This window comes from Polyodon spathula, chromosome 17, assembly GCF_017654505.1.
Source record: "Polyodon spathula isolate WHYD16114869_AA chromosome 17, ASM1765450v1, whole genome shotgun sequence".
Classification (NCBI taxonomy): Eukaryota; Metazoa; Chordata; class Actinopteri; order Acipenseriformes; family Polyodontidae; genus Polyodon; species Polyodon spathula.
In genome coordinates this window covers 12,191,191-12,215,462 of record NC_054550.1, presented here as the reverse complement: position 1 = coordinate 12,215,462, position 24,272 = coordinate 12,191,191, and the positions used below count along the sequence as shown (strand labels likewise).

The 24,272-nt window shown below is 43.0% G+C and overlaps 1 protein-coding gene across 1 annotated transcript in view; it reads left to right on the top strand.

The window, feature by feature from the left end:
• The window catches only part of si:ch211-102l7.3 (inactive serine protease PAMR1), a 52,283-nt gene extending 28,762 nt beyond the window's left edge, over nucleotides 1–23,521 (top strand). The window contains exons 7-13 of the mRNA XM_041276836.1: nucleotides 6,212–6,382; nucleotides 7,259–7,450; nucleotides 8,140–8,331; nucleotides 8,554–8,620; nucleotides 11,177–11,412; nucleotides 20,629–20,924; nucleotides 21,874–23,521. Coding sequence (XP_041132770.1) covers nucleotides 6,212–6,382; nucleotides 7,259–7,450; nucleotides 8,140–8,331; nucleotides 8,554–8,620; nucleotides 11,177–11,412; nucleotides 20,629–20,924; nucleotides 21,874–22,404 — 1,685 coding nt within the window. The 3' untranslated portion in view covers nucleotides 22,405–23,521. The remainder of the gene's footprint in view (nucleotides 1–6,211; nucleotides 6,383–7,258; nucleotides 7,451–8,139; nucleotides 8,332–8,553; nucleotides 8,621–11,176; nucleotides 11,413–20,628; nucleotides 20,925–21,873) is intronic.
• Nucleotides 23,522–24,272: the final 751 nt, after the last annotated feature.

Genomic DNA, 24,272 nt, shown 5'->3' with positions numbered 1-24,272 from the left:
TTCTCTTGCGAGCTGTGAATTAATGGAATCTGCCAGTATCCCTTCGCCAGATCCAAAGTTGAGATAAACCTTAGCCTTCCCCAGTCTGTCAAGGAGTTCATCCATGGGGGAAAGGGTATGCATCAAACTTGGAGATCGCATTCACCTTATGAAAATCCACACAGAAATTCCTTCTTAGGAATCACTATAGGACAGCACCACTCACTTCGGGAAGGCTGAATGACTCCCAGCTCAAGCACTGACCCCACATCCTTGCGGACTGCATCCCAGCGACATTCTGGGACCCGGTATGGTCTCTCCTAGACTTTGACACGTGGCAGATTAACATCAGGTTTTCATCCACTGCAAGGAGAAAATACCATCTAGCGTATATAAGTGCAATCCTAGGTAGTATGACAATGTAATGGCTTGGCATCACAGCCAATTGATTGAATGGCGAGGCATCGGCTGATCTCAAATTACTAGCCTCATGGTTTAATGATTATTGTCTTACCTTTGAACTATATAGAGGCAATTACATGTCTTACGCCAAAGTTATTGACTCATCAGCTGCTAGGAGGAAATCCATTATATTCTCCCCCTACTTTATCACATCTAATGCTGCCAGACCAGACCTTGATTTCTCAAACACACCACTAATTGATTCATCTTGTCTTTGAGCGTAAGCACACATGAGCACCCACTAACCCAGACTCAGGGAGTTTCAATGTCAAGCTCACTCTCCCAGGATTTTAGAGAGAATCACGTTTCACACAATCCAGACTACATGCTACAACTTAGAATGCAAAGACATTCACTTACAGTACCGGCTTCAACTACAGGGGTCAGGATTGTATCCTGTTGGCCGCCACTTTATTGGCCTGGATCCTTGCCTGTTAAATTGAATTGAGAGGCAAGGGCTCTTGGTTTAGTTGCAATGTTGTTATTCCTAAATCAATGAAGAAATAATGGGAGCAGAGTGATTACTCAGTCAAGCTGTGTAGCCAAATGAACTTTCTGTCATAACCAATAACAGTAGTGCAATGTAATTGTTAGTGTATCCAGTTCTTACTTCTTATATAATAAATAATCTTGAACTGACAAAGTGCTAATCACCTACTGTGAACATTGCAATAGTAGCTGAAAATAACTTATTTATTTACTGTGGCATAGGGCTTGTGTGTTCAATTGAAAACCTGATTTCCTTCCAGATTGTGCTCCTAAATTTCTCATTACTGGAATTTCTATTAGCTCCTTGTTTTTGACACAGTAATTTACAAGAGCAGACCCTTGTACAGAGGGCTGTCTCTTGCTGTTCCCTTAAAGTTTTCAATAGTAAAAGCACAGCAAAGTGTAATAATGTAGAGTGAAAGCATGGTAAAGCATAAGTAAGCATTTTAAAGCTCAGTATGGTACAATATAGAAAATGGAAAACCATGGTATGGTAAATCGTAGAATAACCACTGGAAATGCATGGGGAAACTGCAACATAATAATGCAATGTTACAGCAGGAAACTTTCATAATGGTTCCTACTCTATAAAGAACACAATTAGGTAGATGTAAAGTCATTGTATGTTTTAAAATGAGAAAATCACTGGAAATGCAAGTTATATAAATTCATTCTGTGTTTGGTTTAAATAAAGGAGAACAATCAGTCTTTTCATAGCACTCAGTGCTTCTTAGCTTATCAGAGACAAGAATACTTATGCAAGCAAGATATTTCAGTTTTTTATTTTTCTTAAAAGTATTTTCCCAACATAAAACCAATGTCACCTTACAATAATTGATTCTGAGTTTTAGTGTTTTAAAATAAAATCTCAAACAGAACGAAATTTCAATGTACCATTTGTAATTCAGTAATATGAGAATTGGTCAGGGGTCTGAATACTTTTGCAAGCCACTGTACACACACACACACACACACACACACACACACACACACACACACACACACACACACACACACACACACACACACACACACACACACACAGTGGTTTGCAGAAGTATTCACCCCTTACTAATAATGTCACATTTTGCTGAATTACAAATAATCTATGCACAGTTTTTCAAACAAACTTTTTTTTATTCAAAACTGTGGTGGTTAAACTGAACACTGTTATATGAGGAGGAGGTTAAATGTCAGCAAAACTTGAAAATAAATTGTACAAAATGAAATGTACTGGTTGCATAAGTATTCAGCCCCTTAAGTCAGTACTTGGTAGAAGCACCTTGTGCAGCAATTACTGCTATGAGTCTTTTGGATAGGTCTCTACTAGCTTTGCACAGTAGGATGGTGAAATTTTTGCCCATTCTTCATGGGAAAATTGCTCCAGTTCTGACAAGTTTGTGGGGATCATTGATTGACTGCAATCTTCAAGTCTTGCAATAAATGTTGAATTGGATTCAAGTCAGGACTTTGACTAGGTCACGCAAGAACATTAATTCTACTCCAGTGTGGCTCTGGCTTTGTGCTTCAGATCATTGTCCTGCTGAAATGTGAATTTCCACCCCAGATTCAGAGTCTTGGCTGACTCAAACAGGTTTTCCTCAAGGATTCGTCTGTACTTTGCACCATTCATTCTCCCCTTTTTCCTGACAAGCTTCTCAGTCCCTGCTGAAGAGAAGCATCCCTAGAACATGATACTGCTACCACCATGCTTGACAGTAGGGGTGGTGATGACTGGGTGATGTAAAGTGTTGGGCTTGCGCCAGATGTAACGTTTGGTATTTAGACAGAAAAGTTCAATTTTTTGTCGTGTCTGACCACAAAACCTTTTTCCACATGTCTGCAGCGTCTACATGCTTTTTCGCAAACTCCTTACATGCTTTAAGATGAGTCTTTTTGAGTAATGGCTTCATTCTTGCCAAAGCTGGCAAACAGCCTCCCATCTCAGACACACAGCTTTGCAGATCTCTCAAGGTCATTGTTGGTTTAAGAGTGACATCCCGAACCAGTTTCCTGCTTGCCTGGCTGCTCAATTTGGGAGGGTGACCTGATTTGGGTAGTATCTTGGTGGTATGATGCATCTTCCACTTCTTAATGATGGACTTCACTGTGAAAAGAGGGATAATCAGCGCCTTTGAAATTTTCTTGTACCCTTCTCCTGCTCTATGCCTCTCTACCACTTTATCCCTGACTTGTTTCGAAAGCTTCTTGGTCTTCGTGGTTGCTTTGTTTGATCACTATGTGGGAAATTATCTACAAGTTAAACCACTTTGAGAACACACAGGCTGAAACCATTTCACTAATGTTGTGACCTTTCAAACAAATCATTTGCACCTGAGCTGATTTAGGGCTGCAGTAGCAAAGGGGTTAAATACTTATGCAACTGAGATTAATCTGTTTTTCTCTGTAAATCTTACTTATATGTAATATATATGCATTTTTTAACTTTATCAATGTGGAGTAGTTTGTGTAGATCACTGGATTATTTGGAGGTGGTTTTACAGTAACTTACCAATTATTGATTTAGAGTTTATACTATGTAGTGGATCTACAGGGGATTGTTTTTTTGTATTGACAAAGGCCCTCATTTCCAGTTTATGAAACTGTAGAAGGGAAGCATAGCAGTCATGGCTTGCAGTGGGAATAACAGGCGCATGAGACAGTGTTTTCTGTGCACTTTTACTTAATTAAACAAACCAATATACGAAATAAAGCAGCAGCTAAGCGAAACATGTCTCAGCTAACTAGCGCAAGAGCACACGCTACAGCTCTCAGCCCTTCTGTAAGCTGAACCCAGGAGCTGTCTCAAAGCCCCTCTCTTACCAGGGTTCACCCCAAGCCTTTCAGCCAGACAGGGCACCCGGCTAAGTGGCTGTCTCCGCCCAGCTGAAAAACCCTGAGCTGCCCATCTTGCAGATGCTACTATGCATTTAATGATAAGGATTTATAGTGCTGCTAGCAGACTAGATCACTTGCTGGGTGAAAAAAAATCCTGGAACCACATGCAGCTGCGTTGCTGGGTTACGTCTTGACACTACATTTAACCAATCAGAGTTGAAGGGGTGGGTTTTCCATTTTAAGCACTTCGAGAGGGTGAAACGTCAAAATGACTGCTAAAAAAATACCAGAATATTTTCAAAGGAAAAATAGTGACAATGAAAGTGGAAATTATCAACCCTAAGTGGATGATGAAAAAAGAAAGAGAGCAGCCTGATATAGTCAACGAAGAGCAACTCGTAGAAAGCAAATTGGAAGAGCTGCAGGAGGGGCCAGTGCTTAAAAAAAGAAACATTGTGATAGTGGTTATGATGTGTGAAAAAAAAAAATGGAAATGGCTTTTTTACAGCAAGGAATTGGGTGGTATGAAGCAAAGGATCAGGGGGTAAATGGAGCAGTGTAGTCTGTGTACAAATTTGGATGGATTATTATTTATTACTGAATTTCTTAATATTATACAAATTATTTGTCTTATTATATGTTTAAGATAAGGCAATTTTATTTTCTGTTAAAAGAAAGAAAAAAATTGCTCTCGGCTATAATACTCTGCCACCCAGCTATACAGAATTCCTGGGGAGAACCCTGTATACCATGTGGCAAAGACAGCTGACAATCAAATCAATTACAATCTAGCCACATTTCTTTCAGCTCCAATTAGATCAGGCCTTCTATTCAAACACATACATTCTCACACATGTACGGAGGCATGTCCAGTTGGTGGGGAAAGTACATAGTGATTTACACTGCAGGATACACTGCACCCCTGTCAACACCACACACAATAATTACAATGCTTATTCATAAAAACAAATATATACACAGTTGTACCTCAAGCAAACACATAATATACAAAAGTTTCATGTGCAGGGCTTCTGACCTGCCACAGATCAGTACACTATGACAGCTGCTTTTTTTTATGAAGTTGCCTCATCCTCTGGGGAAGGAAGGGTTACGTAGAATAAAATGCAAGAGCAATGACTAACAGGACTTTTGGGGTTAAGGGCAGTGAGGCCAATGCACATGAATTTCAAGTTTACTGTGTACACAAGGCAACTGTTCTTTTCCATGATTCCTTCCATGTATTGGAACAGAAAAAGAAAAGGAATTTGGCAGGACATGGAAAGGACAGTGCTCACTGGGACTTGTGTTTTCAGACATGCGGAATTCTTGTGCGTGAAATGAGCCATTTGAGATCAAGGGCGTTCACTTGCAGCACTGCAGGTACATAACAACTTTAGTTGAGATCTGGACACGTGAACATAATCCCTGCCAGGCAGAGCAGTGCACGAGAGTCAGCAGCAGAAAGAGAGAGAAAACAAACAAAGCCCTAGAGCTGTAAAGAATTTTCAAGGATAAATATCTTTCTTCCTATCCATCGGGAACACATTACAATAGAGAAATATTGTGGAACAATTTTACAACACACATACTGTACCAGAATCAGTGTTCAGGGTCTCACTGTGTGCCGGCTGGCACACGACATAACAAGAATAACTTCTACTTACAGTTAGGATGAGAGCTGATGGCACGGGCAACACGTTCTGCAACAAAACCCCAAAAAACGTCAGTGTTTTTAAACTTCTCCACTAAGGTCTGCTGAGCTGCATCACACAAAGACATAAGTTTACTGTTTTTTTAGAGGCTGCCGATCGACTTACATGCTTGGAATGGAAGTTTCAATGTGGTTTTTGGGGTACACTACAGTACTATTTTTACTTTTTTATTATCTCATATGTCCAATAAACATTGAATGAGGTTGAGATAATGCAACTGCTGATGGTGATCCATATAATTCAAAATCATGTGATGTTTTGCACGTATGGCTGTCTTATCTCAATCAGTGTATATTAACAAAAATACTGGTAGCAGTACTGGTAGACTTGTCTAACCAAATTATTTGTGGTCACTAGATTAGAGCAGAAACAATTACATTTTTCTATGCATCAAGCATTATGCATATCGTGATACTCTGTCCAACTGCTGGCAATATTGACATGCTTCTATAAATTTACAGGCAACACCAAAAAAAGAGGTGTCACTGCAATTTACTGCTTACCCATTTTAGTTGCTTCCTTTACAGAAGTAGCTTTTGTACCCCCACTGTGCAGTGTATACGTCACTGATTACTGAGAATGTACTTATCGGAAGGCCTTGTCTCATTTCTTGGCTGGCCTGAGTATACACACTAGCATGTAAAGCAGATTGTCTTATTTGCTGAAACCTGTGTTTCTAATGGTCTTGTGTTTGTAATAAAGTGGATTTTCTCAAATATCTGAACTGTCAGTGGTGATGTGCAGGACCCTTCCGGTACCAGCCAATGGAGTGAGGGAGGGAAATGACCTCCGATTCGGGGGGCATGTGACCTTTCGCTGTGACCCCGGCTTCACCCTCATCGGCACCCACAAGGCCACTTGCCAGCTGGATGGTACCTGGAGCGCTGAGCCACCACGCTGCGGTAAGGGGGTACTGGATGTATGTATGTGTGAAGGGGGGGGGGGTCACACTCTTCATTATGTTAGTCCTGAAAGCTGTACAAAAAGTTTCAATTTCATCAAAACATATTTAGACAGTTAATCTACAGTTATATATTATACAGTTGGTTCAATTGTGTAACAAAACAAAATCCACTAGCTGATCCCTTCCATTTAAAGTAATTGCAACTAACAAAATAGTTCCATAACTCTTAACCATTTTGCTCCACAGGTCTGAACTGCTACAAAGCAAACATGTATGCTAATTTTAAAACATACATCTGGTACCACACTAGATTAAAGAAAGTTTGATTGCCTTGCCTTCTAGGAAGTCTGTCACTGCTTTACTTCCTTGGTCATTTCACACCAGCAGTGTCTTTTGGGTCAAAGCAGGTTACTGGCTGAAAGCATGTCAATCAATAATTAAAGCAGTCGATTGGTTATTGACAGAAAAGAAACCATTGAAGGTATAGGGACAATTTGTTGTGCAAGACAATCTAAAAGCATGGATTTGTTTAATGTGATATGTGTTGTGCTTTGACAATATGACAATATATGATTGCTCTAACGTGTGTTTCTTTCAAAATTGCACATGCGAGACCTATATAATGAATGGATGTGCATGGCACTATTTTTCTAGCTGCAGTGATTGTTACCCCCTTTTGCAGTTTAATGAGTATAATGTGTCCTTTAACAGCAGTTTAGGTATTCTGATTTTTTGTTATGTAAACCATGCTTTAATTTAGTTTTAATGATCTATTTTATCTTTAGATATTGATGACATGTTATGGTGTTAGTTTGAATCGTATCCTATGTGTTGAAACGGAAGTACCTTGTCTGCACTAATTCCCTGTGTTCAGTCCCTGAGAAGAAGCAGTGTGCTGACCCTGGGAGGCCCCTGAATGGCTTCCACCTGCTTGTGTTGGGCCCAGGAGACACCCTCATAGCTGTGCAGTTCTTCTGTAACAGCTCCTACACCCTGAGTGGAAACGTTCAGCGCACCTGCCAACCTGAGGGGACCTGGAGCGGCACACAGCCCCAGTGTATCAAAGGTATTAACTTCAGTGGGAGTTGTGAGTTACTATATACCCAATTTGCCCTTTACAGGGCTTTCAGTGGATTGTGGTCTAAATTTGTGAGGGGGCTATGACAAGAATAATACAAACTGATAGTCACATAAGAAATAGGGGTAGAATGATTAATTATTTGCCAGTCGAATAGTCAAGGTAAAAATGTTTTAGTTATTAATATTAATAAATCATGTATTTGATCATGTCTAGTTTTCTATTTGAGTGTACAGGTGATAACACTTTATTGTTTGTGCACTATATTTTAAAACTGTTTGATGTTTTTCTAAGTATTTATTATTGTTCTAACATATCATTTATATGTAATGAATTACAACCACAACTGCACTTCCATCCATCTGCAACCACTCGCATAAAAACTACTTTCCGTTTAATTCAAACAGCTGCATACAGTTACAATATTGATATTGCTAGCTCACTGCTACCACAGTATAAACTCACAGAAACATCATTATGTTGCTGCTGCTTTGAATTGAAATGTGTGATTAGTCAACTAGAAGTTTCTGAGGTCAACTCACTTTTCTTTCTATTTGACTGCTGAACTATTCGGTGGAACCCCTCCTAAGAAACAACTTTTGGTCCTTTTGGTTTATTAAGCACACAATGTACAGTAAATAACAGTGGTCCCCCTGTGTTCTTGACTCCTCCTTCAGTCCCTGAGAAGAAGCAATGTGGTGATCCAGGGAGGCCCCTGCACGGCTTCTATCTCCTGGCGTTGGGCTCAGGAGGGGAGCCCATTGCCGCTCGCTTCTTCTGCAACAACTCCTACAGCCTAAGTGGAAATGCCCAGCGCACCTGCCAGCCTGATGGGACATGGAGTGGCAGACTGCCCCAGTGTATCAGAGGTACACCACCCAGCGCCGCCTTTCCACCTTAAGCTCGAGAAAACTTCTGTCTGAATTTGCACAGAACATATTTCAGTTCAAGTCAAGTTAGGTTATGGTTCTTTTCAATTTAATTAGGAATGGTGGTGAGAGAAGTGGGCCACACTGCAGGCTACAATGAAAATGTTGACTAGCACTAAAATATAGGCTTGTTCATTGTTTTTATTTGTTCTCTTCCTGCAGCTTGCCAAGAACCCAAGGTCTCTGACCTGGTGAGACAGAAGGTCTTGGCCCCACACCTCCCCTTCAGGTTCTGTCTGGAAAACTTTTTTACTTGTGTATTTTCTGTTTTTTGAATTGAAAACCAACAAACAAATGTTGGTTTAGTAAACAAATAGACACTTACAATGTGACTCAGAGTACTCTTTGACTATTCATATTGATCTGGGGACTTCTGTAATCATGTCCTTGGTAATTCATATATACAGAGAGCCCTTGTTATTTCATGCTTTGATAATTCACAAATTTCTCAGTCAAATCAGAGCTTTGTATGTCAAGAGCAGTGACTTTTAGTCAATCCAATAATGCACATGGAGCCAGTGTCAAATAGGCAGTTTCACTTGATTTTGCTAATTCATCAAATGTTGCTGCAGTTTTGTTGCAGTTTAGTTGTTAGTCATCCATTCCAGGTCTTCGCATACCTGAGGTATTCAGATAGTGGCTGCAGTGGCATCAGCACCAAGCCTACTATAAATCTTGGGACCAACAGCAATAGCGTCTGTGGATAACACTAAAGGACAAAGCATTGGATTTACAGTGGCTCTCAAAAGCATTCACCCCCTTGGAATTTTCCACATTTTATTTGTTGTGACATGGAATCAAAATGGGTTTAATTAGGAGTTTTGCCACTGATCAACACAAAAAAGTCTATAATGTCAAAATGAAAAATAAAATCTACAGATTGTTCCAAATTAATTACAAATATAAAACAGAAAATAATTGATTGCATAAGTATTCACCTCCTTGAGTAAATATTTGGTAGAGGCAATCACAGCCATGAGTCTATTTGGTTAAGTCTCTACCAGCTTTGCACATCTGGATACTACAATTTTTTCCCATTCTTCTTTGCAAAATTGTTCAAGCTCCGTCAAATTGGATGGGGACCTTTGGTGAACAGCAGTTTTCAACTCTTTCCACATATTCTCAATTGGATTGCGGTCCGGGCTTTGGCTGGGCCACTCCAGGACATTGACCTTTTTGTTTTTAAGCCACTCCAGTATGGCTTTGGCTGTATGTCTGGGGTCATTGTCCTGCTGGAAGATTAATCTTCTCCCAAGCCCCAGGTCTCTTGCATACTTCAGCAGGTTTTCCTCCAGGATTTCTCTGTACTTTGCTGCATCCATTTTGCCCTCTATCTTCACAAGCTTTCCAGGCTGCCACCACCATGCTTCACGGTAGGGATGGTGTTCTCAGGATGATGAGCAGTATTAGGCTTGCGCCAAACATAGTGCATTTCGTTAAGGCCAAAAAGCTCTCTTTTGGTCTCATCAGACCATAGAATCTTCTTCCACTTGGTCTCAGAGTCTCCTTCTGACAAACTCTGGCCGAGATTTGACGTGAGTAATGGCTTTCTTTTTGCCACTCTCCCATAAAGGCCAGTTTTGTGAAGCACCCAGGCTATTGTTGCCTTATGCACAGTGTCTCCCAGCTCAGCCGTGGAAGACTGTAACTCCTTTAGAATTGCCATAGGCCTCTTGGTGGCCTCCCTGACCTAGTGCCCTTCTCGCCTGTATAGTCAATTTTTGAGGACTGCCTGTTCTAGACAGATTCACAGTTGTGCCATATTCTCTCCATTTCTTAGTAATGGACTTTACTGTGCTACGGGGGATAGTCAGTACCTTGGAAATGTTCTTATATCCTACCCCTGATTGGTGCTTTTGAAGAACCTTATTCTGGATTTGCTTTTCACGTTACTTCGTCTTCATGATGTAGTTTTTGTTAGGAAATGTACTAACCAACTGTGGGACCTCCCAGAGACAGGTGTATTTAACCTGAAATCATGTGAGACACCTTAATTGCACACAGATGGACTCCATTCAACTAATTGTGTGACTTCTAAAGACAACTGGTTGCACCAGAGCTTATTTAGGTGTGTCATAGCAAAGGAGATGAATACTTATGCAATCAATTATTTTCTGTTTTATATTTGTAATTCATTTAGAACAATTTGTAGATTTTATTTTTGACTTTGACGTTAAGGACTTTTTGTGTTGATCAGTGGCAAAAACTCCTAATTAAATCCATTTTGATTCCATGTTGTAACACAATAAAATGTGGGAAAGTCCGAGTGGGATGAATACTTTTGACAGCCACTGTAGAACCAAGAGATTAAATAAAAAGGTAGAAACTGTCAGATTAAGATGATGCTTGATTATTTTTACTTGTGTAGCCTCAGGCCTACTTTTGGTCCTAAATCCAGAATGAACTCCTTAGATATTTCTGGTGCTGATTGAACTGTAGGTTACAGTAGAATTTGTTTATTCCCCTGACTTGAATAGTTATGTTGGGAAAACTACTAATCCAATTATGATGAGGAATTAGTTGCAACAGCCCTTAGCAGGAACTCTTGAAGGTTTCTGCTTCCTGGCTGGATGGCTTGATCTTTAGAAGAATGCATAAACAATTTATACAAGAAGGGAGACAGTGAAATTTCCACAGAGACTTGATCACAGAATCCCCCAACTGAATTTTTGACTGTCTCCCAATGGGTGGTTGAATCTTATTATTCATAATTGTATTTCAAAGCTTTCCCTTAATGCATCTGAAGATGTTGTTTTTGTGATGGTCTCCACTCCGATCCCTGTAGGAATACCCCCTTGCACAAACTCTACTCCTCATCCTCCAGCCTTGCAAAGCACCAGAAACAGATCCTCCCAAGCAAGACCCCGCCCGTGCTGGGGGAGCTTGCCCCTGGTTTCCACCACCTTTACACCCAGCTGCAGTACGAATGCACCTCCCCCTTCTACCAGCAAACCGGGAGCACCAGGCGCACCTGCCTCAAAACGGGCAAGTGGAGTGGCCGCCATGCCACTTGCCTTCCAGGTGAGGATAGCAATGAGGGCCGGCACTCACCCTCTATAATCTGTATGTGTAAAATTTCACAGATTAAAAGGTGGATTTGGTCACTGACTATTCTTAAAACTTTGATATAGGGCAGTGGTCAGCAGGTCTAATGTCGAGGCAAACTTATTGATGGCCCCACGCTTTATTATACCAGGCCAATAGACAGCAACATAAAAGGGAAGCAGTAAAAGTCAAGCTTGACCATAGCAATGAAATGGGTCGATGAAACTAGAAAAGCATATACTATTCCCACAGCTGAAGGGAGTATTATGAAGAACCCTGCTGGGGGGCTGTTGTGGCTGCAAAAAATAAAACAGGTGGCCTCAGAAACTCTGATCTGTATGTCTGGATCCTAATCTTAATGCAGAGCCTAACCTAATCAAACCCTAAACTACTGAGACACATAACTCCCTAACTCTGCTTCCTTGAGAAAGTCTGTAGAGAGAAACACTAAATGTACCTATAATCTGAATTTACAGAGTTAGTATGCATATCTTTGTGTTTATGCATGGCGGTCTAGTTTTGGGATTTGAAATACATGATTTCCGTTTTTGTTTTTGTATTTAGTGTTTCTGTATACAGCATGTGTTTAACACTAGAAGGACCGGAGATATAGTCATACATAGAAGCCCCGCAGCAGTCTTTCTGATGGCTGTATTCAAAACACTGTAAATTGTATAACGAAAAGAGAAACAGTCGAATGTAATTAGTTTTTTTTAAGTTTTTTTATTGAGTACGTTACATAAACTATATAACTATATACAGTGCCATGAAAAAGTATTTGCCCCCTGTCTGATTTTCTGCATTTTTGCATGTTTTTGACACTGAATGTTATCAGATCTTCAACCAAAATCTAATATTAGATAAAAGGGACCCTTAGTGAACAAATAACACAACATTTTGATACTTATTTCCTTTATTTATTAAAGAAAGTTATACACCCATTGCCCCCGTGTGAAAACGTAATCGCCCCCTTAGACTCAATAGCTGGTTACGCCACCTTGAGCAGCAATAACTGCAACCAAATGCTTCCTGTAGTTATTGATCAGTCTCTTACAGTACCATGGAGGAATGTTGGCCCACTCCTTCCTGCAGAAGTCAGAGACATATTTGAGCATAAACTGCTTGTTTCAGGTCTTGCCACACCCTCTCAATGGGGTTTAGGTCTGGACTTTGTCTAGGCTATTTCAAAACATAGAATTTCTTGTTCTTCAACAATTCTGATGTAGACTTGCTTGTGTGTTTCGGATCATTGTCTTGCTGCATGACCCAGCTGTGCTTCAGCTTCAGCTCACAGACAGATGGCCTGACATTCTCCTGTAGAATTCTCTGATATAGAGCAGAATTCATGGTTCCTTCAATGATGGCAAGTCGTCCAGGCCCTGATGCAGCAAAGCATCCCCAAATCATGATACTACCACCACCATGCTTGACCGTTGGTATGAGGTTCTTACTGTGGAATGCAGTGTTTGGTTTTTGCCAGGCATAACAGGGCCCATGTTGGCCAAAAAGTTTCACTTTTGACTCATCTGTCCATAAAACATTGTTCCAAAACTACTGAGGATCATCCAGGTGCTTTTTGACAAACTTGAGATGAGCATTCATGTTCTTCTCAGTGAGCAGTGGTTTCCACCTTGCTACTCTGCCATGAATTCCATTTTTGCCCAGTGTCTTTCTGATGGTGGAGTCATGAACACTGACCTTAGCCGAGGTGAGAGAGGCCTGCAGATCCCTGGATGTTGTTATAGGGTTCTATGTGACTTCCTGGACGATTTTACGCGGAGAGATTGGAGAGATTTTTGCAGGATGGCCACTCCTGGCAAGATTAACTACTGTACCAAACTTTTTCCATTTGGACAGTATGGCTCTGACTGTGGTTTGGTGGAGCCCCAGAGCCTTAGAAATGACTTTGAAACTCTCAAATCAGACCTGATTGTTAACCAAAGTATTCAAACAGCTGACCCTAATTATCGTTTTAATTGGGTTGAGTTAACTAGGGGAGTAATAACTTTTTCACACCTGAAGACTGCATTTTTGATTACCTTGCACCCAAACAAATGAAAGAAGCATTAAACATCAGTGTCATTTTTTTCTCTCAGACTCCCTCAATACACTACTACAACCCTGTGACGGAGAGCGAATGAATCCGAATCAAAAATCTCCCTCTCGACCAGTGAGGGCACTGTACAACAGGAGCTGCGGGCTTCCTACTGAATGGTTGGGCAGTTCATCCTGGGGACAGTCGGGAGCTGGCCATTCAGGAAGAGGGCGAAGTTACGGTACCTGGAGTCATCGCCCTAGTACGATGAGCGAAGTTTCAGTCATGAATTGGAGGAGAAGTGATTGAACTAGCTATCGGAGGGGGCGGGGCTTAGGGTACTTTAGGGGGACGTGACGCCGTAATCGTCTCCTTTTTGTTGTGGTTAATGGGAGGAGACAAGGACGGAATCTTGAATGAAGTGTGGGTTCATTGAGGAGTATTGTGTTTGTTTTACCAGACGGCTGATACGAAGCTGGAGCTGCAGCAAGAAGCCCGGACTTGAACGCGCACGGGCACCAGCACTCAGAGCACCGCACCTGCACCAGAGCACCCAGTTTGGAGACGTGTTTTTGTGTTTATTATTTCGGGACTGCAACCCCTTTGTTTTGTAGCTGGTAATACCCATTGCTGGGTAGAACCAGCTTTATTATTTTGGGTCCAGTTTTCACTGGCAATACCCATTGCTAGGTAGAGCCAGCTTTATTATTTGAAACCCGGTTTAAAAAGGGCATTAAAAGAAACCTGACTGGTAGACTTCGTGTTTGTCCTTTGTTGGAGCACCTCAACTCACCTATACACCGGAGCACTACAAACCACTTTGCCACAACTGGTGTCAGAAACGGCAGCCATGGACATGGCTGCGCTAACCACGCTGCTACAGGCACTGGAGCACAGATGGGAGATGGAGGATAGACAGAGGGAGGAAAGATTCACGGCGCTGATCGAGAGGGTCGGTCTTGGAAACGCACCCCGAACTCCAGCAGTACCCGTGATGGCACCTCTCAATACACGGGCGCAAAAGATGACTGCGGAGGATGACCCGGAGGCGTACTTGGTTGCCTTCGAGTGGTTGGCCACCACTGCGTCATGGCCGAAGGAATACTGGGCCAGCCAACTGGGTCCCTGTCTGATCGGGGAGGCTCAGGCAGCATATCAGGCCATGACCAACAAGGAGGCTAGCCAGTACGACCTGGTCAAACAGGCCATCCTCCGACGCCTCAATATCACGGGGGAGACACATCGGCTGCGGTTCCAGGAGTATCGGAGGCCACGGGAGACCCGCCCCAGGGTGGTCGCGCAAAAACTTTGTGACCACATGGTGCACTGGCTCAACCCGGCAGAAAAAACGGGTCAGCAAATGGGGGAAGCCATCGTCCTGGAGCAGTTCTGCCATGTGGTCGGCGCCGAGACCCATGGATGGATACGGCGCCACAATCCGACCACCTTGGAGGCCGCCGTCAGACTTGCGGAGGATTATGAGGACTCCCTGGTCTCCGTAAAGACCAGACTACTGACCCCTCTCAGCGCGCCCATCACCCGCGGATCAGTGCCCTCGTCTCTCCAGTTGGGAACCAGACCTCCCAGATCACCAGCCTCAATGGGCCGACCCACCTCCCTACCATGGAGACAGCGGTTGGCCCCCAGCTGGGGTAGATTTACTGCCCCCGACCCGCTGCAGTATCAGCAGCGGGACAGACAGCTAACCCCAGTGCCTTCTGCCCCGATCGTCTGGTTCAGGTGTCATGAGCCTGGACACATCGCCCGCTTGTGCCCCGCGGCAATGGAGTGCAATGTGGCGACCTGTTATCTGGCATCTGAGGCAGGTAAGGTACGGGGAAAGGGTCGGGAGGGGCCTTGTATTATTGATGTAGTGGTTGGTAATGTGAGTACCCATGCTTTAGTGGACTCAGGGATTGCACAGACCTTAATTCAAATGTCTCTCTTAGGCGGTATGTCGTGGCAGCCACAAGGCAAGGTGGCGATCTCCTGTATCCATGGAGACACGGCGACATATCCCACCCTAAAAGCATACGTGTCGATAGGCTCGACACAACACCACCTCATAGTGGGGGTGGTGGAAAGGCTGCCGCATCCCGTAATCCTGGGTCGGGACTGGCCACAGTATCGACAATTGCTCCAAAAGGCAGTCCCAACCACACACGTAACCGTGGCAGACAGAGCAGGGGAAACGATTGGTGATATTTTTCCCCTGCAAGCCGACCTGTTTAATTCTCTTTTTCGTCCTAGGAAAACAAAGAAAGAGAGACGGATCGAAAAATGGGAAGGTGCATCTCTGAAACGAGGCTGGGGACTGGTGGGAGAGAGAGCAGATGGTATCAAACGCCACTCAAAGGGAGTCGGTACGCAGTGTGACCGAGGGGGCGAGGTTACTGGGCCATCCAGGGCAGATGCTACTCCAGCCCCTCTCAATGTACCGGACATGTGGGGCTCAAGCGCGGACCTAGTGTGGGACCAGAAAAACGACCCCACACTGGTGCACGCTTGGGAACAGGTCCGGTCTATTGAAGGTAAGGATGTTGAAGGCGCTGGGGCGCTGGTATATCCGCACTTCATTATCAAGGGGCAATTACTGTATAGGGTAAACCCTGCCACGGGCACAGGACAGCCTGTAACGCAATTGATGGTTCCCCCGTCGTGTCGGCCTGAGGTCATGAGGCTGGCGCATGACATCCCCTTTGCAGGACACTTGGGAGCCGACAAGACGAGGGAACGCATATTGGCTCGATTTTATTGGGTAGGACTTCATAATGAAGTGTCGAAATATGTAGCCACATGCCCAGACTGCCAGCGAATAGCGCCGGGTCGAGTGCGCCCCGCTCCTTTGGTCCCACTGCCAATTATTTCCACTCCCTTTGAGCGCATTGCAATGGACATAGTTGGCCCTTTGCTACCTTCTGACTCTGGGTATACGCATATATTAGTAGTGGTGGATTATGCAACGCGATACCCAGAGGCAGTTCCATTGAGGTCCACTAGTGCCGCTGCAATAGCCAAAGAACTAGTACAGATTATGTCGAGAGTAGGGATCCCCAAAGAAATACTGACTGACCATGGGACTAACTTTCTGTCTCAAACGCTACAGCAGGTGTATAAAATATTAAAAATACGTCCCATCAGGACGTCTGTTTATCACCCACAATCGGACGGTTTGGTGGAACGTTTTAATCAAACATTAAAACAGATGCTGAGACGATTTGTGAATCAAGAGCAAAAACATTGGGCATTGCTTCTCCCCTACCTCCTTTTTGCAGTGAGAGAGGTGCCGCAGAGTTCAACAGGGTTCTCCCCCTTTGAGCTCCTGTACGGCCGACAGCCTCGCGGCATCCTCGATCTGTTGAGAGAGGGGTGGGAGGAGCACAAAGGCTCATCCAAAAATGTAGTGCAGCATGTGCTCCTACTCAGAGATCACCTGGATTTGGTCGGTCGTTTGGCCCAGGACAATCTCAAATCGGCTCAGCACCGACAACAGCAGCATTACAACAAAAATGCACGGATTCGAACCTTTCGACCAGGAGACAAGGTAATGCTGCTTCTTCCCACGTCAGAATCGAAACTATATGCTAAATGGCAGGGGCCATATGAGGTGATTCGGGCTATAGGGAAAGTTAATTATGAAATTCGGCAGCCCGATCGCCGTAATGAACGGGAAATTTACCATGTCAATTTATTAAAGCCCTGGCAGGCAAGGGATGCCTTATTTATAGCCCCAGGTGAGGTAGAGGATGATTTTGGACCCTGTATAGAGGCTCCTAGCATACAGAACATTCTGATGGGGGAACAGTTACTCCCAGATCAGCAGAGAGATCTGCGTAGGTTAATTGAGGAGTTCAGGGATGTTTTTTCTGATGTGCCCGGCAGAACTAATCTCGTTGAATATGACATTATCTCTCCCCCAGGTGTCACGGTTCGAGAGAGACCTTACCGGATCCCAGAAAGTTGACGAAGTGGCGTTCGCAAAGAGGTGCGGGCAATGCTCGAGCTTGGGGTGATTGAGCCTTCCAGGAGTGAGTGGTGCAGTCCGATTGTGATAGTCACCAAAAAGGACGGCACCAACCGCTTCTGCGTTGATTTCCGCAAGGTGAACGCTATTGCCAAGTTCGATGCATATCCCATGCCTCGGGTCGACGAGCTTCTAGACAGACTGGGAACGGCGAGGTTCATCTCGACTTTGGACCTGACGAAGCGATACTGGCAGATCCCATTAACCCGCAGATCACGTGAGAAAACGACATTTTCTACCCCTGATGGTTTGTTTCATTTCACAATCATGCCGTTTGGGCTACATGGTGTGCCTGCTGCCTTTCAGAGACTAATGGACCAGGTTTTACGCCCACATGATGAATATGCAGCAGCGTATATTGATGATGTGGTGATTTACAGCTCCACCTGGCGGGAGCATTTGGCTAGGGTCGCAGCCGTCTTGCAGTCTCTGAGGGTAGCCCGGCTGACAGCTAACTTGGGTAAATGTGCCTTTGCCAAAGAAGAAACACAATATTTGGGATTTATTATGGGACATGGGCAGGTGAAACCCGTCGCCACCAAAGTCCAGGCTTTGATGGATGCGGCAATCCCAAAAACCAAGTCCCAGGTGAGGTCTCTCTTGGGGTTGGCCGGTTATTACCATCGATTCATCCCCGAGTACACCACAGTGGTAAACCCTCTAGTGAACCTCACTAAAAAGAGCGCACCAAATTTAATGGACAGGAGAGTGTCAGGGGGCCTTTGATACCATTAAGCAACGACTCTGCCGAGCCCCCGCCCTGATCACACCAGATTTTGATAAGGAATTCCTCCTCCACACCGACGCTTCTGATGTTGGTCTGGGGGCGGTCTTGTCCCAGCAGGTCGACGGAGTAGAACACCCCATCCTCTACATAAGCAAGAAAATGCTCCCTCGGGAGCGCAACTACTCCGTCATAGAAAAGGAATGTCTGGCCATTAAATGGGCCACTCAGACCTTACGTTATTACCTCTTGGGTCATTCATTCAATCTCATCACTGACCACGCCCCACTCAGATGATTAAGCACGATGAAGGATAGCAACGCCCGGATAACTCGGTGGTATCTGGCACTGCAACCCTTCATGTATTTCATGACACACCGTGCAGGGAAAGATCATCAAAATGCGGATTACTTTTCCTGGGAGGGGGGTATAATGGGTAAGGTAGATTCAGCCGAGTGTTCCTTTGGCTCCACTCTGAGCGGTGGGATATGTGACGGAGAGCGAATGAATCCGAATCAAAAATCTCCCTCTCGACCAGTGAGGGCACTGTACAACAGGAGCTGCGGGCTTCCTACTGAATGGTTGGGCAGTTCATCCTGGGGACAGTCGGGAGCTGGCCATTCAGGAAGAGGGCGAAGTTACGGTACCTGGAGTCATCGCCCTAGTACGATGAGCGAAGTTTCAGTCATGAATTGGAGGAGAAGTGATTGAACTAGCTATCGGAGGGGGCGGGGCTTAGGGTACTTTAGGGGGACGTGACGCCGTAATCGTCTCCTTTTTGTTGTGGTTAATGGGAGGAGACAAGGACGGAATCTTGAATGAAGTGTGGGTTCATTGAGGAGTATTGTGTTTGTTTTACCAGACGGCTGATACGAAGCTGGAGCTGCAGCAAGAAGCCCGGACTTGAACGCGCACGGGCACCAGCACTCAGAGCACCGCACCTGCACCAGAGCACCCAGTTTGGAGACGTGTTTTTGTGTTTATTATTTCGGGACTGCAACCCCTTTGTTTTGTAGCTGGTAATACCCATTGCTGGGTAGAACCAGCTTTATTATTTTGGGTCCAGTTTTCACTGGCAATACCCATTGCTGGGTAGAGCCAGCTTTATTATTTGAAACCCGGTTTAAAAAGGGCATTAAAAGAAACCTGACCGGTAGACTTCATGTTTGTCCTTTGTTGGAGCACCTCAACTCACTTATACACCGGAGCACTACAAACCACTTTGCCACAAACCCACAAAAACATCTGACCAAATTCAATGTGAAAAATATGCAAAAATTCAGAAAATCAGACAGGGGTCAAATATTTTTTCATGGTACTGTGTATATGTGTGTGTGTGTGTGTGTGTGTGTGTGTATGTATATATATATATATATATATATATATATATATATATATATATATATATATATATATATATATATATACACACACACACACACACACACACACATACACACAAACATTTATTTTACAACTCAAAACAAGAAAATTTAAATAAACAAACATCGAAACTGCAAAGGTTTACAACATACATATTTATAAAACTGAAACTTTTTAGCTTTTCAACAGCAATCAGTTTATTATCAGATGGGCAAAAGCAACTGAACAATGTAGATAAATAAACTTAGAAGAAAACATTTTACAGAAGTGTACAGCACAAGAAGTTATAAAAAAAAAAGTCTAATTTATTTTTCTTTTTTCGATAAAATGGTATTCCTTTACCTTGAGTCTAAGGCTGTTCACAATCAATACAGGTAATGTGCTTCTCCACGCCGCGTATTTATATAGTTTGTCTACTACACTTTAGCCTGTGGTAAGTAAAATCCAACCTGTTAATTTTTATTTGACTTTGGTGTTTTTTTCTCAGTGTGTGGATCTAGGGGCTTGTGATTTGTGACCTACTGGAGATCAGTGCACCAGCTACTTCTGTTTTAGCGCAGTAAGAAAATATAGGCTGTCAGCAGATTGATAATAGAAAGGTAAATTAATTTACCTCTGATTAATAAACACTTTAAAAAACTGTTCAAATGTGTAAATATCTGGTATTTTTGAATTCGGGACACTCAGAGCAATTCAAGACTAATTGTATGACAAGTTACATGACAAGCTACGTCACTTAAACCTGCTTCACCATTGGTTGACACCCTTATGACTAATCGGTCTCAGTCAGTCTTGGTTGGCAGTCGGCAACCACTGCACACAGACGGACTGATCAAATCTGAACGAAACTGCGTCTGAAAAAGAGTCAACATGTTCAATCTTCAAATCTGAAGACATCCCGACTGAAATCTACATAATCTTGATGTTAATGCCGTAATGTTATGGGTGTGTCTATTTAGCAAGCTAGTTGTATTTTATGTCTTACAATTACTTAAGAGCTCTCTTTTTTTCCCCCCTCTTCGGAAGTTTGTGGTAAACTCCCAAACTTCAACCTCCAGAAGCTGGCTGACACCCAGTGGCCCTGGCTGGCAGCCGTGTATCGGCGCTCCACCACAGGCTTCAAGGACGAGAGTATCAAGCAGGACACTTGGCAGCTGACCTGCAGCGGGGCTCTCATTAACCAGCGCAGTGTCCTGGTGGCAGCCCACTGTGTCACAGAACTTGGCAAACTTAACGTCATCAAGGCAGCTGATATTCGTGTGCTTGTGGGCAAACACCACCAAAGTGACACCAAGGAGCTAAAGAGCCAGCAACAACTGCAGGTAAGAGACCAGGGTTGAGGGTTGGGGTTGGGGTTGGGGTTGGGTTGGGGGGGTTGGGGGGGAGGCGACACACAGAAATAAACAAAAAATAAAATTAAAAACAAACATAACTGCACACCCAGGGCTGTTTCTACTTTTTTGGAGTCATGTATTCATAAAGCATGTTTATCTCTACTGTGCAGGCGCTTAAGTCTCAGGGCTCTACAATATGAATAATTTGGTCATACATGGTACAAAAAAAGTTGGTGGTACAAAAAGTTGGTGGTATCTTTTTCTAGGAGCATGTGTGCGACCAATGATTGTGCGACCTCAAAAAAGAGTTTCCGTATAAGATCTAACTATCACTGTGTCCCTTGGATTTTAGTCCTTTGCTTCATCACCTCTGTTGCTACCAAGACCCTAAAAACTAGGGACTTGCGGGTACCCAACCCGTTGCAGGACTGTAGAAGTACTATGTTTTAATAATGGATGGAAAATATTGCATTGACTTGCATTGTCACTTTAAATAATGCATTTCAATGGTGAAACAATGTAAGGAAAAAAAGAAAACATGGGACAATGCATGCATGTTCGGGAAATTCCTTGATAAAACTGTAGTTATTTTTTTGTAATTGGTAATGTTTTCTATTAATATTAACATTATTTTGGTTTAGCCAAAGGATGTGGTTAACAAGGGTAATAAAAGGCTCACTGAAAGAGAAAAAGGCTCTGGAGGATAGTGGTGTCTCCAGTACTCAGCCTATAAAGCTAAGTTTAAGTCCTGTTTTTAGGAATATTTCATTTTATTTAATTTGTAATTTCAAAAGCTAAATCTTGTTTTCTAGTTCACAAATTATGTCACCAACAGCTGCTTTAATAAATTAATAAATGTAACTTTAATGTCAAGTTTGCATCCTGTAATACCATCAGTCCACTATAAACAATAACTCTCACACTTCCTGCCCTGTAGATCTCTGCCATCCTGGTCCACCCTAACTATGACCCCTTGGTACTGGACTCGGACCTGGCAGTGCTCAAGCTGCTGGACAAGGCCCGGCTCAGCGAGAGAGTGCAGCCAGCCTGCCTTCCCAGGTCCCACAATGAGGAGGGCACTGAGACGCAGGGCTTTGTCACTGGATGGTCCATCCTGAGTCATGAGAATGAGACGGTGCGGGTGGGCGCCATTGAGCTGGGTGACGCCGTGGCGTGCGAGCGTCAGTATGCCCAGAATGGCATCTCAGTGAGTGTCTCCGACAACATGTTCTGCGCCAGGGAACACCCTCACGGCTTCTCAAACATCTGCCCCTCCGATACTGGGGGAATTGCTATGGTGACAGCCCCCTCGTCCTCCTCTCCCAGTGGGCAGCAGCAGTCCGGGGTGGTCTGGCATCTGTTAGGCCTTGTGAGCTGGGGATATGAACAAGCCTGCAGCCCTGGGCTCTACACGGCATACACGAGAGTTGCCAGTTTCAAGGACTGGATAGAGAAGAACATGAAATAATAAGACCTTCTTTCTCCTAAAATATATCTGCATGGACTGGTGTTTATTCCTGTTCATAGACTTCAAGGAGGCATGATACAACCACAGAAGAGATCAGGTCTGACCTCAATAATAGGGCTAGCTTTTGTAACAATAGACCTGCTTCTGTTTACAACAAAAAAATACTTAAAGATAAGTTCTAGAAACCTGCACATTGACCAGTGTTGACCATGATTTTTGCACCATCTTAAATTCAGCCATTTTTTACAATTTGGGTAAATTGATTATGATGTAGCTACAGGGCAGATAATCTACAGATTCTGAGGGCTATGCGATCATGAACCTGTATTTGGTTTTAGGAATATTCAAGCCATTATTGCCAATAGTGCAAAATAACAAGATAGTTACGAACAAGAGGAGGCCATTCAGTACATACTTTCCAAGTGACATGGTGGGTCCCAGATAAAATAAATATTCAGTAGTAATGAATGAGTCTAATGAAGACTTTAGCATACCATTAGCACTGGCAACAGTATCACTGTCTCATATGTTGTAGACCTTTTGATTAATTTTTAGTTTTTATGTTTGTAATTGAGGATATGCATATATTTCATTTCTGATGATGAAAGTTTCTGCTGCTTCCTGTTTCCTATTCACTTCTAGTTCTTTAGTCCAAGAACTAGAAGGGGGGGGGGGGGACTCTGGATCAAACACCATGAGTGAAATGTGCCTTTCAATACAGTCCTTAATGAAGGGTGTGTGTCACATATAGTATGCCTGAAACTTTGAGATTCTTTGATTATATTATACAATACACATGGAAGACTTCACATTATAATCTTAGATTTTTAATAAAGCCCCTCGTGGCTTCTGTGATTTTCTCAAATCATGGAGGCTGTGCTAAATAATTACTTCACACTGATGCTTTTTAAAAGAGAAGTTAACTTAAAGAGTAAGTAGCAGGGTTCTGAAAAATATAGCATTACACATCCCCACATGTTACTACAACTGTTTAAATAGCAATCCATCATTGTTCTTGTAATTGTTTACATCCACTGTTTCAAAACTCTTGAAAATGTCTGCTCTAGTGCATTAACTAACTGCAGGAAAAGAAAAACAAAACAAAAAATTAATAATCCTTACACTATCAGTACACTAGAGTAGACATTTTGAAAGAGCTTTGAAGCTGACTTTAAAGTTATAAGTGTAATAAGTTGCCAGGATGTTAACAATGAAAATACAAGTACATTATTTAAACAGTTGTAGCAGCACATGGGGACGTGTAACGCTGGATTTTTCAGAACCCCGCTACTTACTCTTCAAAAGGCAACAATAATCAGTGTCGCGGACTTGAACTATCTGAAGAACTGCAATGTATTTCTTTGATTTACATACCCAACTGTGTACAACTTCCTCTGCTGTCTCCCTCCACATGGCTCCAGCTGTTTAAACTTGAGGTTTTATATTGGCTTTATGATTATCAGTTTGGACATTAGTCCCCGGTATTGCCATCTGCTTTACATTTCCAGTACTACACCACACACAAAAAAATAAATGAATAAAACTCACCTGAATTCATGACCTCATCTGAAATAGTATACAAAGGGAGGTTCAACCAGACATAGGTCCCATAGATTCACTGTATTATTAATTGGATTTGTCTACCAACAATAAACCAAAATATCCAATTATGAGGAGCAGGTTTAGAAGAGGTGATTTACTATATTATGCAGTTCACAACGCAATGATCAGGTATGTATTTAGGTGCAATAGCTTATACTAACTTTAACCAAATGTTGTTGATGTAACTGTTTAGATCAAAGTATTTAGATTTTTCTGTGTGAACCATCTTGTAACATGTTCAGTTTTTCTTACTGTAATTGACTGAG